General features: G+C 37.2%; 3 protein-coding genes across 3 annotated transcripts; all 3 read right to left on the bottom strand. All coding sequences in view use genetic code 12, as the record gives it.

Moving 5' to 3' along the window:
* Positions 1-78: 78 nt before the first annotated feature.
* Positions 79-1,785, bottom strand: CTRG_04037 (uncharacterized protein; the record flags this gene model as incomplete). Its single annotated transcript, XM_002549694.1, has 1 exon — positions 79-1,785. The coding sequence occupies one exon, from the start codon at positions 1,783-1,785 to the stop codon at positions 79-81; it is 1,707 nt and encodes a 568-aa protein (XP_002549740.1).
* Positions 1,786-2,860: 1,075 nt separating this feature from the next.
* Positions 2,861-14,287, bottom strand: CTRG_04036 (uncharacterized protein; the record flags this gene model as incomplete). Its single annotated transcript, XM_002549693.1, has 1 exon — positions 2,861-14,287. The coding sequence occupies one exon, from the start codon at positions 14,285-14,287 to the stop codon at positions 2,861-2,863; it is 11,427 nt and encodes a 3,808-aa protein (XP_002549739.1).
* Positions 14,288-14,879: 592 nt separating this feature from the next.
* Positions 14,880-16,250, bottom strand: GDH3 (glutamate dehydrogenase (NADP(+)); the record flags this gene model as incomplete). Its single annotated transcript, XM_002549692.1, has 1 exon — positions 14,880-16,250. One exon carries the CDS (start codon positions 16,248-16,250, stop codon positions 14,880-14,882), a length of 1,371 nt encoding a protein of 456 aa, XP_002549738.1.
* Positions 16,251-17,122: the final 872 nt, after the last annotated feature.

The following is a 17,122-nucleotide window of genomic DNA, read 5'->3' as shown; positions in this document are numbered from 1 at the left end:
ACTTCCTCTTTCCTTAATTTTCTCAACCTAATAAACAAATTGTTGACAAAGAGACTATTCCTCGGTATTAACTGTCACTCAGCTTGATGAGGAATAGATACTATTATTCCTGTGATTTAATGTATTTGAGGTCTCTTGGAAATCACTCGCAATATCCTTCTCCACATCTTCATTCTTTGTTTTTTTCCTTCTTTCCTTTTCATCTGAAGCTACGGTAAAATTTCTAATAATGAACTCATCAGCAACCTCTCCGTCAAGTCTAGCTAATTCTTCCTTTGGAATAAATAACGGCCATATCCATTTAGCACAAAACGCGAGGAATAACAAAACCCCTGGAAACCCAACTGCCCCTTTAGTCAATGTAATAATGAATTCGGCAACTCCACCAAGTACTTCTAGCACAGTATAAATATAAAACCACTTCTTGGTCGGAAGCTTGTGTATATCTTTCCATACATCTGGACACAGGGGATCATTCTCTATATAATCTTTGTCTAAAAGGCAATATCTTATTCTGTTGGTAACAATATTACCATGCAACCCACCAATAGCCATAATGAAAAACAATCCCGAAAGTACAGCTTGAGGTACTAATCCTAGAAGAACCAAAAATGGACGAGACATCATTACAAATGTCATGGCTCCCTGTAATGTATTAGTCACTCTCTGTTCAACAACTGACAACTTTTTACCTGAACTGTCATACACCACCAAAGAATCAGTGTGTAGTGGAGCCTGAGGAATTAATCCATTTGGAGGTGGTATACCCATTATTCCAGCAACACCAGTAGTGATTCCCAATAACAAGAAATCCCAGTGAAATGCAGCAGGTTTTGTTAACGGATATTCTTTCAGTTGGCACATTAACGATGAAACATTGTGATCAAAATAGAATAAGAATGTCAATAATATGGCAAATGGAATGGCCAAGAAAACGTCCCCCACAGATATATTCTCTCCAGGCCAAAAATGAATGAACCAACCGTGTGGTCTTGTATCTCCACTTTTAGTTGGTTGGAATGCTTGGGTTATAGGTAACTTTGCCAATGTTGTGTCATCAAGTTTCCCACCAAAATGGATAAACCCGGTGAAAAATATCACCAGCGCTACGACACCATAATCTGTGAATACTTTTCTAACCCATGGTTTGAAATAATGTAAGTTGTTTCCAAAAATTGATGATCCAACACCACAGATAACCATCAACAAAGCAATCATTACGGAACAGTAACCGCTAGCAAGATCAACTTCGTCAAATTGGTTACTTATTATTTGAATACCCTTTTGAATATAAACCATATTTATAAAGAATCCAAAGATATCACATGAATAAAGACTGATAATTCTCATAAACGAAATGTAATTTCCCACGGCGATAATGATATGAAATACCATGGACCAAAGGTATATCCAACACATGAATGGGAAATACGGTGTTCCTCTTGGTTGCATCAACTCATAAACTGTATAACTGAAAATCGAAATTGGACCAGTAACACCAACTATACATAATGGTTGACCAGATAATAATCCAAAAACCACACCTGCCATTGCACTCAGCATTAGCACTTCATTAACTCCATATGCATGATCTGTTTTGTCAAACATATCCTGGGCAAATGCTATAGCTGGTAATAAATTTGTGAAGAATATAAATGTTGTAGACGGTATGACTCTATAATTGTAAGCATCTTTGAAATCAGATGCATAATGCGGTAATCTACTTTTGATATCATTGTAGATACCATACCCCAAGTAATTAACATGTCGAAATGCAAGACCCATTATTGTATGAACATATATAAAAAATACTGTTTGGTGATCTATAAGAGTCTAAAGGTGATTCTGGTAAGAAAACATGTAAGTTACTGGTAGATTTCAATTTATCAATACTAAAATTTAAGCACGACCCACATGTGGATATCACCGCATCACCATTGTAGATTGAGTTTCTTTTTTTTCACTTTTTTTTTTCTGCCTATCTATGAGGTCGTGCGCATCGCACTAATTTATATTGTTATCGCCTTGTGTGTGTGTGTGAGTGCGCGGTGCAGCCGAACTGTAAAGGCAATAGATAATTTTTTTGTCACGTCATAGCAATTGGTCGTTTCCGTTTAATTGTTGGGAAGATTGCTATGATTCATTGAGTAAAACGTGGGTGGGATATATACAATAGTTTGGCTTATAACACTTGCGGGCTTTCAACTAGCCTTTATTTCTAATTTGTGTGTTTAACTTACCTTTTGCTCTTAACCAACACGATTGCCAAATAATAAAGTCCGCAACAACAAAGTTTGTATGATATTTTTCTTCAAAGATATGAAAGGGTTCAGGTCGGTATGGAAACAAAATAACAAAATCCGATCCTATTGCTCCGTATAAACCATGCATGATCTCTTTGAACAATGCCAACAAAGATATATATTATATGTTGGACTTGAAATAAATCATACCATTTAAGTGGTTGCTTGCTCTCTGCAAATCTCCACATAATTGCTTACATTTATTAACATATAAAAGCCATAACAACTTTTGAACGACACACTACATATCGGAATACTCTATATTGTTGTCTACACTACTTAGGGGGTTCAAGCTTAATACATGACAAACATGTTGTACCGGGATTGTTATTTTCGGCATTCAAGTCGGGATGTTAATTTAGAGTATTTTTCTCAACTGGTTTAATCAGCCCCCCTCCCCATTTAAAAACCTTATTCTTCTAAGTTAGGTTAACTCGGGTTATTGCCAGAGTAAATTCTACAAGAATGGACAAACAAAATTAATAATATTAAATAAATTACGTCTTTTAAAAATTCTAATGTACACTCGTTTTAAATAAGTTACCCGTCTTTACCACCTATAATCTTCTTAATGACAGGAATCTTGAAAGTCTTGATGTTGGTGATGATGGTTGTGATGCAAGTGGGGTCGAGTTTATTCTTCTTGGTCTTGGATAAGCACGTCTGTCACCTGTATCCATCAATGTCTCCAAATTTCTTTGTGATTCAGATTTAACTGGTGGAGGATGTAAACCACCTTCATCTGAACTTATTTGTTGTGAAATGATTTCAGCATTTGTGTCTTCATCAATAGTCAAATCGTCAATGTTTCTGTTGATCAAGTAACGTAAGGCATTGTACCAAATATTGTGTCTTTGTCTAGTTGCACATGTAATCTTGATCGATCTATCAGTAGAATGAACAATAATACTCTTATAGTATAAGCCAGTTGGTAATGGGTTATTATCTTCAACACTCTCAACACCAATGATAGCAGCAGCTCTAGTTCTAACCTGGGATGGATTGGCCAAACTTGGATTATTTTCAGACCAATAAAGTGTTAACGAATATGGATGAACCCAGAAGTATCGTTCATGTCTGGTTTCACTAATAACTTTAAATGGACCCAAACGACGGTAATACTTGAATAAATACTCACCAATAACAACTTGTGTGATTGCAGGAATCATTGATTTATCTGTCAAAGACACATCTGTGGCCATCGAGAATATGGCATTGGATCTAAGTGAATCTGGAGCCGATTGTTCGGACAAATGTGAAACAACAGAAGTCGACTGTGGTATACCAGGACCAACACCTCTTGTAACGCTACCACCAGAACTATTTCTAGAGGACCCAGGTGTTGTCTGGCGCTGTCTAGCAATGAGGTTTGAAGGTGGTGTGATTCTGTTGCTCAGATCAAAAGAGTCTCTTTGTTGTGAGGCTGGACTCGATTTAAATTGTGCTGTGGAAGCTATAACTGGAGTAATCTCATCCTTACGAATGAAACCACGTTTCTCAGCATGCTGTTTGAAAAGTTCATCAGAACACTTCTCAAGGGACATCGCCTTTAACTTGAGCAATTGGTTGAAGTAACTTGTTGGTACCACTTTCACATTTGTAGCCTCTGGTTTTGGATGAGCTGTGGTGCTGATATACTGTGATTCAGGGATTGGTAAAATCGACAATTTCAAAGCAGCATCTGACACAGCTTGTTCATCTTCTAATGCCTTAACACTAGCATCTCTTTCTTGGATCAATTTCTCAATCTCACTAGCTTTAGTGTCCCTTTCTTTTGCTAAACTGTAAATCTCATCATCTTTAGCAGCTAATGATTGTTTCCATTTAAGCAATTCCACTTCAGCAATGACCGACAACGACAATCCAGCAGCTAATCCACGAACTTTTTGTTCATCAGCATGCGACAACTTTTCGTATTCACTCTTAGATATAACCACCATTCCTAATTTCGATGCAGAATTAGTCAACTCTTCTTCAGAAAGCACAAACGACTCTTCGGCATCATGGTATTGATCTGATTCAGAACTGAATGATTTTGAAGTACGTACAGTCTTCACATGCTCATTAGGAACGACAGTAAATCCCAAGGTCTTAAATTGGTCCTTCACATTGGCAATGGCCAGTTCGTCTCCAGTACTTATATTGACACCAGCAAACTTAGCATCAAGCAAATCTCTTTCTCTGACCAATTCATCATATGACTCTTGTGAAATAACAATCTTGCCATCATTCTTTGCTTTTTCTTCGGCCAGTTGGGCGGCAGATATCTTGATTGCTTCTAATTCGTCCTTGTTAATCAATTCGAATCCTTCAGCAGCAGCCTTTTCAACCAAAGGCTGTTCTAACTGTGCAGTCATTGAATCGTGTGCCTCTTTCGTAACCATTACCAATCCTGCTTCAGCAGCTAATTCATCTAATGGTTGGTTCAACCTCTTTTTCATCTTATCTGCTTCTTCAATAGACAATACGGTAAAGCCGATTGCTCCTGCAGACTTTGTGATATCTTCAATAGTTGGCTGGTGCGCTTTAAGAATCAACTCATCATATTCTTCATTCTTGATCAACTTCCAATCTGTTCCTTCAAGCTTGTCCTGGATCGTAGCATCAGCTCTTCTAACCAAATCCTCATGAGCATCGTTGGTTACCAATGTAAAGTTGTTCTTTTCAGCAATTTGTTGTAATTTTTCAATGCTTGGTTCATCGGCTCTCGACTTTAATTCGTTCAATTCATCAACAGCAACCAATGTATGACCGTGAGTATGGGCGTGCTCTTTAACTCTCTCTAAGCTTGGACTTATAATTTCATCATGTTGGTCTTTAGACATCAATACCATGTTGGCTAAAGCAGCTTTATCCTCAAGAGGAGTTCCTGCTTCTTTTACCAACTTTTCATGCTCGTCTTTATTCACCACTAACAATCCTTGGTTATCGCATTTCTCTTTAAGGAATTCAACACTTGGTTGGTCTTTTACTTCTTTTAATGACAAAACTTCATCTTCTGGCAATACCATCAATCCTTTGGCTTTAGCCTTATCCTCCAAAGATTGGTTAAAATCATCAGTCATCTTTTGGAACTGTTCTTTATCAACAACAACATGACCTTGTTTATCTGCAGCATCCAGAAGTTGTTCAATAGATGGACTATTAACCTTCTGTTGCAACTCTTTCAAATCAGCTTCACTAACCAATGACATTCCTTGTTCCTTTGATTTCAGATGTAAAAAGTCAAGCGATGGAGTCATGTGGGTAGATTGCAATTTCGAATGTTCATCTTTATCCAAGACCACCATTCCTGCAACTAAAGCCTTATCATGAACAGATTCATTGGCCAGTTTGATCAAATTATTATACTCTTCTTCGGGAATAACAACTTCATTCAAAACATGTGCCTTTTCCACCAAGAAATCATGGGTTGGATGTTCAATCTTGTTCATCAATTCTTCATAGTCATGCTTTGGTACTAACTGTAAATTGCTTCTTTCTGCTTTTTCTTCAATAGTCTCTTCGCTTGTGGCAACGGTCTTTTTGTATTCAGCTTCATCAACAACCACAAGTCCACGGTCTTTTGCTTTCAATTCAAGGAACTCAATATCTGGTGAATTGTAGTTGGTCAAATACTTGTCATATTCGTCACCTTTAACAACCACGCAATTATGTTTACCAGCAAATTGTTCAACTAATTCCAATGAAGGTTCATTTGCATTTGACACTAATGTGTTGTATTCATCTTCTTTCACTGCAACCAACCCTTTATCCTTTGAAAGTTCTTCTATTGGTTTGGCTAATTGTTCTTTCATTTGGTTCAAATCTTCAACATGAACTATATTAAATCCTTGAGCACTAGCCTTATCCTTGATATAATCCAATGTTGGTTTTTCAATTGATTCTTCAAGACTCTTCAATTTATCAGCGGCAATAACTTCCATTCCCATACTTTTTGCTTTTTCTTCAATAGGTTCATTGGCAACCAGTTGAAGGTGTTCGTAGTCTTCTTCCAGAACAACTTTTTGCAAGTGCTTTCTGCAACATTCTTTCAAGTATTCAAGAGTAGGATTCTCAATAGTGTTCTTCATCTCATTCAACTCAGAAGTTTCTATGACTGACATTCCCAATTCCTTGGCTTTAATATCCAATGGTTTGGTGGCAGATTCTCTTAACTCTTGTAATTCATCATGATCAATAACAACCATTGAATGTTCCTTAGCATGATCTTCAATGGACTTTTCTGATTTGGTAACCAACTCAGCATGCTTCTCCTTTTCAATGACTACCAAGTTTTGCTCTTCAGCAAGGTCATGAACCGTCTTTGAAGCTCTCTCACTCAAATCACGATGGTGTTCAAGAGGAATGGCAATCTTGCCTTCTTCTTCTGCCAATTTATCTGCAGTCCTTGATGCCTTTGATACTAAATCATCATATTCACCAGTTGCAACAATCTTCACTCCTTGCTCTTTTGCATGATCATCCAATGTCTTTGAAGCTTTGGCAATCAAATCTTGATGCTCGTCGTGTGGAATAGCAACCACTCCATGCTCTTCGGTAATATCCTTCAATGATCTTGATGCTTTCATCTGTAAGTTATCGTGTTCGTCAAGTGGGAGTAAAATCATACCTTTGTCTTTGGCATGCTCTTCAGCTGTCTTTGAAGCCTTTTTGACCAATTCGGTGTGTTCTTCATTTGATAATACAATAGCTCCTTGCTCATCAGCGTGGTCATTTAATGTTTTGGATGCTTTAGTTATCAACTCTTGATGGTCTTTCACTGGAATCACAACCAATTTGTTCTCTTTTGCAATATCTGACAAACTCTTTGATGCCTTGGTTGTGAGCTCCTTATATTCTTCAGATGGAAGAACAACCATATCGTTTTCTCGAGCAAGATCTTCTACGGATCGTGAAGATTTGTTTACCAAATCAGAATGTACATCTTTACTTATAGCGACCATTCCTAATTCATCAGCGATGGTATCAATCGACTTGTTGGATTTTTCAATTAATTTATCATGATCGGATTCAGGAATCACAACGTGGTTATGTTTGGAAGCTTTATCCTTGATATGCGCCAATGATGGTGTGTTTGCCGTAGAAACCAAACTCTTGTGGGCTTCATTTCCAAGCACTGATAATCCCAATATTCCAGCAACGGACGCAATATGATCTTTACTTGGCTTGTGTGCCTTCTCATTCAATGTCTCATATTCACTGTTTGTCAAGGTTACGAGACCTAAAGATTTTGCCTTGTCAACAACATATTTCTCTGTTGGCTTGTCAATAGACGATTTCAATTCATTAAATTCGCCTTTAGGAATAACAACGAATCCTGTATTGGCAGCCTTCTCAGTAATGAATTCAACACTAGGCTCTTCAACTGTACTCTTCAACAAATCCAATTCTGGTTTCTCAATAGTGGCTAATCCCAATTTCGAAGCATTTGCTGTCACGGCTTCTTTGGTTGGTTCCAATAACGACTCATATTCAGCTTCTGGTAAAGTCACGAGATTATATTTTGCTGCTTTCTGTTTAATGTACTCTTCACTAGGTGAGTCTACACTTGATTTCAATTTTGTGAGATCATCTTTGGCTATCAATTCATGGTTCGATTTCAATGAATGTTCTTTAAGGAAATCCATACTTGGTTCTTCTGAAATGGATCTAAGCTTGTTCAATTCAGCAGTAGCAACAACAGCCAAATTCTTTTCTGAGCATTTTTGTTCCAAGTAGGATGTATTAGGTGAGTCAATTTGATTCTTCAATTTACTGTGCTCATCAATCGTCATGACAACTGCACTCTGTCTGTCAGCATGTTCACGCAAGTATTCCATAGTTGGATGGCTTACTTGATCTACCAACTTTTGGTGGTCTTCTTTATCAATAACCAACAATCCTTTTGCATCTGCCAAACTAGATAATCTTGATTTATCTGGATTGTTTGACTCTTCAACCAATTGATTGTATTCTTCTTTAGGAATCACCACTAAACCAGCGGATTCAGCTCTCTCTTCAATATGCTCCTTCGATGGTGAGTCCACCAAAGTAGTCAACTTGTCATAATCAGGTGATGATACTACAGTATAGTTCAACTTACTTGCGTGTTCTCGAAGATACTCAACTGATGGATTATCAATCTTATGGGTCAACTCTTTGTGATCGTTTTGATCCAATACAACCAACCCGAGTTTATCAGCATTGTCATGGACCTCTTCTCTCGATGGGTGGTGAGCAAGACGTTCAAGATTATTCAACTTTTCAGTAGAAATCACAGAATTTCCATGTTTCTTAGCATTGTTCTCGATGAAGGTAGCGCTTGGGTCAACTGAAAGCTGTACCAAGTCATTATACTCTTTGTCATTAACAACAACAGCCAGGTGAGACTTTGCCTTTTCTACCAAGTAATTCCACTCTGGTTTATCTATGCTTTCCTTTAAGGAATCATATTCAACTTGTGGAATGACAACAGAATTGTGTTCACTAGCTGCCTTCTCATTCAAGTAATAAATACTTGGCTTATCAATCTTAGTAACCATCTTATCATATTTAACTTGAGGAATAGCAGCCAATCCAACAGCAGTGGCTTTACTAATAATGTGATCCTTCGATGGTTCGTTGGCCAAAGTCGACAATTCACTGTGTTCCTTTCTTGACAATGTAACCAAGTCATGCTGTAATGCTTTGGACTCAATGAATTCTTTGGATGGATTTTCCTCTAATCTCTTCAAGCGATCAATTTCTTCATTCGAAACTAATGTGTGACTTATGCTAGTAGCGTGACTTTCAAGTTTTGATTTTGGAGGATTCAATAATTCCTTATGTTCCGCCTCATGGATAGTTACCAACCCTAAACCAAGTGCTTTGGATCTGACATGATCCTCATCTGGAGAGTTTGCCAACTGTTTCAAGTTGTCCAATTCGTCATTAGGTACAACAGAATGGTTCACAGATGTAGCAACTTCTCTAATATGATCAACATCAGGTTTGTGAGCTAATGTTTCTAACTCCCTCTTTTTGTCACTGGAAATGATCTCTGATTTGAAAAGATCAGACGCTTTAGTTTGCAAGTATTCCAAACTTGGTTTCTCAATGCTTTCTTTCATGGTTGTATATTCTGTTGATGGAACAACTGCCAATCCTAATTTGGAACCCATGGATGTTACTTGTTCAGAACTTGGATTAACCAATTTGGTGTATTCATTGTCTGGAACAACAACACATTCTCTCTTCTTGGCAGCTTCTGTGAGTTGTTCAATCGAAGGATTATCTGCCCTCTGTGTCAAATCAGCAAAAGCATCATTATCCAAAACAGTCAACTGTTTGGCCCCTGCAACTGATTTAATGTGTTCGACAGATGGATCAGTTGCATTCTTCACTAATTCTTTATGTTCACTATTCAGCAAGACAGTCGCATCCTGTTTCAGAGCAACCAGTTCAATATGAGCAATATCTGGAGAGTATGCTAATTTCTCCAACTCCGATAATTTTTCATTTTCAACAACTGACAAATCTTGGTACTTGGCTTTTTCAATAAGATATTCCTTGGCAGGGTTGTCAACTTTATCATTCAATTGCTTCAACGCATCAACACCAATCAAAGTCAAACCTAATGCACCAGCTTTTTCTGCTAAATGGGATTCCTTTGGAGTATGTGCTTTCTCGTGCAAGTCCTCATAATCCTTGTTCTCTATGATCTTTAATCCCTTTGATGCCAGTTTTTCGTGCAAGTAATCATGTGTTGGGCTTTCAATAATAGATTTATATTCTGCTAATTCTTCATGAGGAATGATGACATGATCATGAATTGCTGACTTCGATTTCAATTCGTCAAGACTTGGTTTTTCATATTCTTCTTTGGCAACAACAACAGAACCCAACGACTCGGCTTTGGTCTTTATAAAATCAATAGTAGGTTCGTTAACAGTTGACTCCAATTCTTGGTATTTATCCTTCGGTACTGCAACCAAATTATAACCTGTTGCTAATTCCTCAACGTGTTCCTTGGTTGGGTGGCGCAACTCTTCTAACTCGTGTTCTTGTACTGGAACATATCCCAACTCTCCTGACTTCTTGATGATGTGATCAATAGTTGGCTTGTCAACAATTTGCTTCATTTCGTTGAACTCTTCTTCTTTGACAGGTATGTAACCCAACTCTTTCGACTTGTCTTCAATATGCTTCAAGTCTGGGTGGTTAGCCAATTCTTGTAATCTTTCCCAGTCGTCTTCCTTAACTGGGACATAACCTAATTGTGTCGACTTCAGACGGATATGATCAATAGTTGGTTCATTAGCCAATTGGGTCAACTCACTATATTCTGATTCCTTCACTGGTATATAGCCATGGTTCTTAGATTTTTCAATTATATGATCCAATTCCGGTTCATGAGCAAGAGTCTTTAATTTCAGAAGTTCAGTTTCCTCAACTGGAACATGACCATGTGCACGTGATTTCTCAATAATATGGTCTAAAGTTGGTTCGTGTGCCAATACCTTCAATTGCGAGAGTTCTTCGTCCTTCACTGGTACCAAACCATGTACTTTAGCTTTTTCAGTTATATGTTCAACATCTGGATGGTGTGCCAAACTTTGCAACTCTTCATGATCACTTTCCTTGACTGGAATAAAGCCGAGACTCTTTGACTTGGTTTGAATATGATCTATACTTGGTTCATGAGCTAATTGTTTCAATTCATTGTATTCATCATTCGCGATAACATTATGGTTTAATTCTGCAGCTCTTGATTTAATAGTCTCGAGATCTGGATTGTGCAATGAGTTTAATTCATCATTACTAACCACAGCATGATTCAACTCATGAGCTCTGGCTTGAATAGCTTCGAGTGTAGGTTTCTTCAAAGAATTCAATTCATCATCTGCAATCACTGCGTAACCTAATGATTTACCAATATCTTGAACTCTTTCAATGGATGGATTTTTCAAGGAGTCCAATTCTTTGTTATCAACAACAGAGCAGTCCTTCTTCTTGGCCAAATCTCTTAATCTTTGAACACTGAAATTATAAGCCAACTCTTGCAAGTTTTCAACCTCTTCATTTGGAAGTAATTTATGATTGGTTTCCTTTGCTTTTGAAGAAATATGTTCAATACTAGGTTTGTGTGCCAATTGATACAATTCTTGGTATTCATTCAGTGGAATGATCTTATGATCCAATTCTAAAGCCTTATTACTTATTGTTTCCAAAGTTGGTCTGTGCAACTGTTCTAATTCGGCATTTGGTACAACTGAATAATCAATCTTTTCAGCAACCGACTTGATATGTTCAACATCAGGATCATTTGCTCTGGTTTGGAGATCAACAAGCTCTGACTTATCGATAATTTCATGACCCAAAGAACCAGCTTTGTTACGAAGGGTATCCAAACTTGGATTGTTTAATTTTTCCAAATCGTCATTCTTGACTAATTGATGGTCATAGTTTTTGGCTTTAGATTCAATGTGTGAGAACTCGGGTTCATGTGCTAGCTTGATTAAATCGTTATAATCATTCACTGGGACAATCTTATAGTCAGGAAGCTTTTCAGCAACTGATTCGACCTTTGGATGAAGAATACTGTCTGTCATAGTATCGTATTCATCTTGTTTGATCACAGTGTAACCCAAATCGCCAGCTTTAGTCTTCAACTGGGTAATTGAAGGTTCATTGGCGGACTTAAATAATGTTGTGTAGTCTGATTTTGACATGGTGATTAAATTCAACTTATCAGCATTTAACTTAACGTGGTGCAAGCTTGGTTCATGAGCTAATTTCTTCAACAGCTCTAATTCTGCTCCTTCAACAAGAACATGTTTATGGGATAATGCATGAGATGATAATGATTCTAAAGATGGTTTCACCAACCTTGTGTGTTCTTCTTCTGGCAACACCACCATGTTGTGTTCGGTTGCTCTTTCCTTTATTGTATCGACACTAGGATCAGTCAATGAACTGTACTCATCATTGGTGATAACTTTTGAATTCCAGTTAGCTGCAAACTCAGAAACCTCTTCAATGGTTGGATTCTTTAAATGGTCCAATTCTTCATTGGCGATTACTGTCAAATCCTTGGCATTGGCCATTTCGGTAAGGTGATCTATTGATGGATCGGTTGAATTTTTGACCAATGAATCGTAAACCTCAGTGGATGAAACAATCAATCCCATGGCATTGGCTTTCTCGGTGATAAATTCTTTATCGGGGCTCTTCAATTTGTCGGACATAGTATTATATTCATCTTGAGGAAGCGTCACGAGACCCTTGGATTCAAGTTTCTTTCTCATTTCTTCTTCAGACATCAACTCTTCGTACTCTTTGGTGGTAAGCAAGTGATAGCCCTTTTCTTGTGCCATAGAGAGCAACTTGGCATCATCTATTGTCTTTAATTTTTCCAATTCATCAAATGGAACAAGAACCAAGTTATTGGAAGCAGCATAATCTTGAATATGTTTGTTTCGCAAGTCATTTGATTGCTCTAATTCCTTGGATAATGTCAATGACCTAGCCGGTTTTTTGGATGGTGAGTCTTCGTCAAGCATGCCAGATTCACTATCAGAATCAGACGATTCTACCAAGTATGGAATATTATAGTCGCCAGTTGCAACAGTTACATTCATGCTTCGACTATGGGTTGATTCAGTATCTGAGTCGGCCGATATTTTCTTAGGCAACAATTTCGAAGGAGTAGCAGCAGAAGGATCAACATCATCACCAAAAAAGTCTTCCCATTTGCCTCCTTCAGTTGGGAAAGGTTCTGTTTCTTCGTCAACATCATCATCACCATCATCAGTACGAGTGGTATTATCTTCATTGTCAAGAATTAAAAATTTAGAATCCTTTCGAGATGGAGAAATCATCATGGAATTTCTACTGGATTGAGTGAGCTCACTTTTTGATGCTCTTAATTTTGGTTTACCACTTGAGCCCAATTTCATTGGTGTTCTTTGTTGTTGTGAAAATGAAGCTTGTTGTTCAACTTTTCTATATTTAAGCATGGAAGATCTCAATTTTGCAATTGTTCTATTGGAATGTTGCAATGTTGATCTCAAGGTATCAATTTCCAATTGTGGGTTGGCTGGATTGGAGTCTGGGATATCACATGGTTGCAATTCCTTCAAAATCGAATCAAATTCAGTGGTATCCTCGTCAACTTCAGAACTATCATCAACCAGTTTGGTACTGATATCTTTGGAAGTTTCAATGTGCGTCTGGGTGGTTGTATCTGCACCTGCTAAACGCATATGCAATTGATCATTTTCATCGTTTAAACTCTCGATTCGTTCATTCAAAGCTAGAATTTCATTTTGCGTGCTAACTTTGATGTCCCTTAAATTTTTGGACAAAGATTGGTTACTTAATTCCAATTTGTCATTTATTTGATTCAAATTATTGATTTGATTTGATAGTTCTGAATTCTCACGTGTGGCTTTATCAAAAGCACGTTTCAGGTTTTTGATTTCATCTTGCAAACTAATAACTTTGCTCTCTAATTCCCAGTTTTTATCTTTCAAATTCAGTTCATTTGCACTTTGAGATTTGTTGAAATCGCGTAATTGTGAGGCTTCTTCTTTAAAATTCTGGATCTCATCTAATGCTGCCTTCAATTTACTCTTGTATTTTATATTTTCGGCATTTAAACGACGACACTCGGTCAACAAGTTTTCACTTAACCCAACCACAAAGTTCATATCATTACCTTTAGATTCTGGACCTAAAGATAGATTATGATGAGATGTTCTCTTTGTAGGAGCTGGCGCGGTAAGTGATTCTCCGCCGCTAGATTTAGGAATAGGTGGTAGAAAATTAGCAAATTTTTCTTGATCATTACTTGGTGTGGATGATTGACTATTTGATTCTCTTAGAGGATTTTTCGGACCTGATCCTGATCCTGACCCAGATCCTGATCCTGATGTTGAAGATTTCTTGGTGAATAGTCTCTTTTGGATGTCAGATAATTGACCTCTAATGTCCTCTTTGGATGGTTTTTCTTTAGGAGGCATTACTTCAATGTTTTATAGATTTATATCTGACTCTATAGTATTATTATGTCTTAGACAACTGTTAGCTGTGTATATATGTGTATATATATATATATGTGTGTGTGTGGAGAATTAACTGTAGTAGTATTGATAAAACTTGAATAATAATTTTAAAAATATCGTGTTTTTACTTAAATGGTTTGATTTTTTTTGTTTGTTTTTTTTTCTGTCTTTTCTTTCTTTCCTTTGTTTGTTTTGATTTGTTTGCTTCTCGTCTCATTAAACTTCGATTGCGATTTGTCGATCGATATTGGACAGACGCGCACGTCCTTTTCCAACGGCGTACATTTATTATGGAATATCAGTTACAGAATGAAACTCAATCTAAAAGGAAATAAAATGCATTTCTATAATAATGTACAAAATAAAACTATACTAGAAACATCTTTGAAAATATACAATATAATAAATGAAAAAGAACTAAATACCCATTAATACATGTAAGAATCTTTAATAAAAACAGAAGAAAATAAAAACCATGGAGTTTTATTTTTTTTTATCATTCTTTTTTTATTCTTTATTCTCAATACTTTTTGATTATCTTTGATAAGGCTTAGAAAACATCACCTTGGTCAAACATAGCATCAGCAACCTTGATGAAACCAGCAATGTTGGCACCCTTCAACAAAGATGGCAAACCGTTGCTGTTCTTTTCAACAGAGTATTTTTGAGCAGTTTGGTAACAGTTTTCAAAACAAGTGTACATGATGTCCTTCAATTTAGCATCAACTTCTTCTTGAGTCCATTGAACTCTTTGGGAGTTTTGGGCCATTTCCAAACCAGAGACGGCAACACCACCACAGTTGGCAGCTTTACCTGGAGCGTACCAAACACCGTTGGATTCTCTGTTGGCTTCGAAAACATCGATAGCTTCTTTGGTGGAACCCATATTGGAACCTTCAGCAATGAATTTACAACCAGCTTCAACTAAAGCTTTAGCTTCGTCACCACTGACTTCGTTTTGGGTAGCAGATGGCAAGGCAATGTCAACAGCACCGACTTTAGTCCATGGACGGACACCAGCCAAGTATTCAACAGAGTTGTCACCGGAGAACAATTGAACGGATTCTTTGGTGATTTCTTCCAAAGATTTGAATTTCAATTTGGCAGCGGCAATGGCTTGAACTTGTTCAACAGTGATACCGTTCTTGGAGATGATGGAACCCTTGGAGTCAGACAAGGAGACAACAATACCACCCAATTCAATAACCTTCAAGGCGGCGTATTGGGCAACGTTACCAGAACCGGAGATGGCAACTCTTTTACCTTTGAATGATTCTTTACCATCAGTGGCTTTTTCAATCATTTTTTCAACATAGTAGACACAACCGTAACCAGTGGCTTCTGGTCTGATCAAAGAACCACCCCAAGACAAACCTTTACCGGTCAAAACACCACCCCAGTTGTTTTGCATTTGCTTGTAGGCACCAAACATGAAACCGACTTCTCTACCACCAACACCGATATCACCAGCTGGGACATCAGTATCTGGGCCAATGTATCTAGCCAATTGTCTCATGAAAGCAACACAGAATCTTCTGATTTCACTATCGGATCTGTTCTTTGGGTTAAAGTCGGAACCACCTTTACCACCACCCATGGATAAACCGGTCAAAGCATTCTTGAAAATTTGTTCGAAACCCAAGAATTTCAAGATGGATAAGTTGACGGTTGGGTGGAAACGCAAACCACCTTTGTATGGACCCAAGGCAGAGTTGTATTGGACTCTGTAACCGTGGTTGACTTCAATTTCACCTTTATCGTTTTCCCAAGCAACTCTGAATTGGACACTTCTTTCTGGGACAGAAACAACTGGGATGACTTTTTTGTATTTTGGTTCTTCTTGGAACAAAGTAGAGTCTTCAATAGCAGAGACTAATTCATCGTAAGCTTGTTGGAATTCTGGTTCGTAAGGTAAGACCATTGTAGATAATTGATAGATGTAGATATAAAAAGGATTGATTAATGAAAATACAAAAAAAAAAAATAAAAAGATTTAAAAAGAAAAACTAGAATTTATAAAAAAACCAAAAGAAGGGAAGATCAATTGGATATTTATATTCTTGAAATTTATTAAACAGTCTTGCTCAAATGTAAATTAGTTAATAAATTTTCATATTGTGTAGTAATTAATTTAAATTTAAAAAAAAAAAAAAAAAATTCATCCTGGTGTGTGTTTATCAGTATCCAACAAAATTGTGATATTTTTCTTTTTTTTTTTGATTTTCATTGATTTCTTTTTCCTATAGTTAATTTCCTTACCTTACCTTACCTTACCTTACCAAAAGAACCCGTAAAATTAAATTAAGAGAAAAAGAAAATCACATTGTAATAATGAGGCCAATATGCAGGATATTGCAGATAAGACGACTCATCTGCCAATAAGAATCATTTGACCTGAGTCGTGTCTATCGTGACTAGACTTCAACCGCTTCCGGCCCCCGGTCTGGTCTGGTCTGTCTGCCTGCCTCCCCTTCTTCTTTCCCCCACATACTCATATAAATAAAACAACAAGAACAATCAACAAAAATCACCGGTTCGGCTTACTCCATTTAGGATACAGGTCAATTGTTCTAGTTAGCACCACCACCACCACGATCAATAGACTACAGTCTGTTAAAATGGCTACACTAGTTAACTATGTTAGCTCATATTTCAACCAATACACAAAACACAAGGCAACAGACAGACAGAGAGTAAGAGACTAAGAGAGTCACCTCGGAGAATGCAAAATTAAGTCAAGAAAAAAAAAAAACCACCTTACAATGAATCGCAAAAACTCAATAAAAAAGAAAA

The sequence above is a fragment of the Candida tropicalis genome (genome assembly GCF_000006335.3).
Source record: "Candida tropicalis MYA-3404 genomic scaffold supercont3.5, whole genome shotgun sequence".
In the NCBI taxonomy this organism is placed as follows: domain Eukaryota; kingdom Fungi; phylum Ascomycota; class Pichiomycetes; order Serinales; family Debaryomycetaceae; genus Candida; species Candida tropicalis.
Note: the sequence above shows the minus strand (reverse complement) of the source record. Positions and strands in the feature narration are given on the sequence as shown.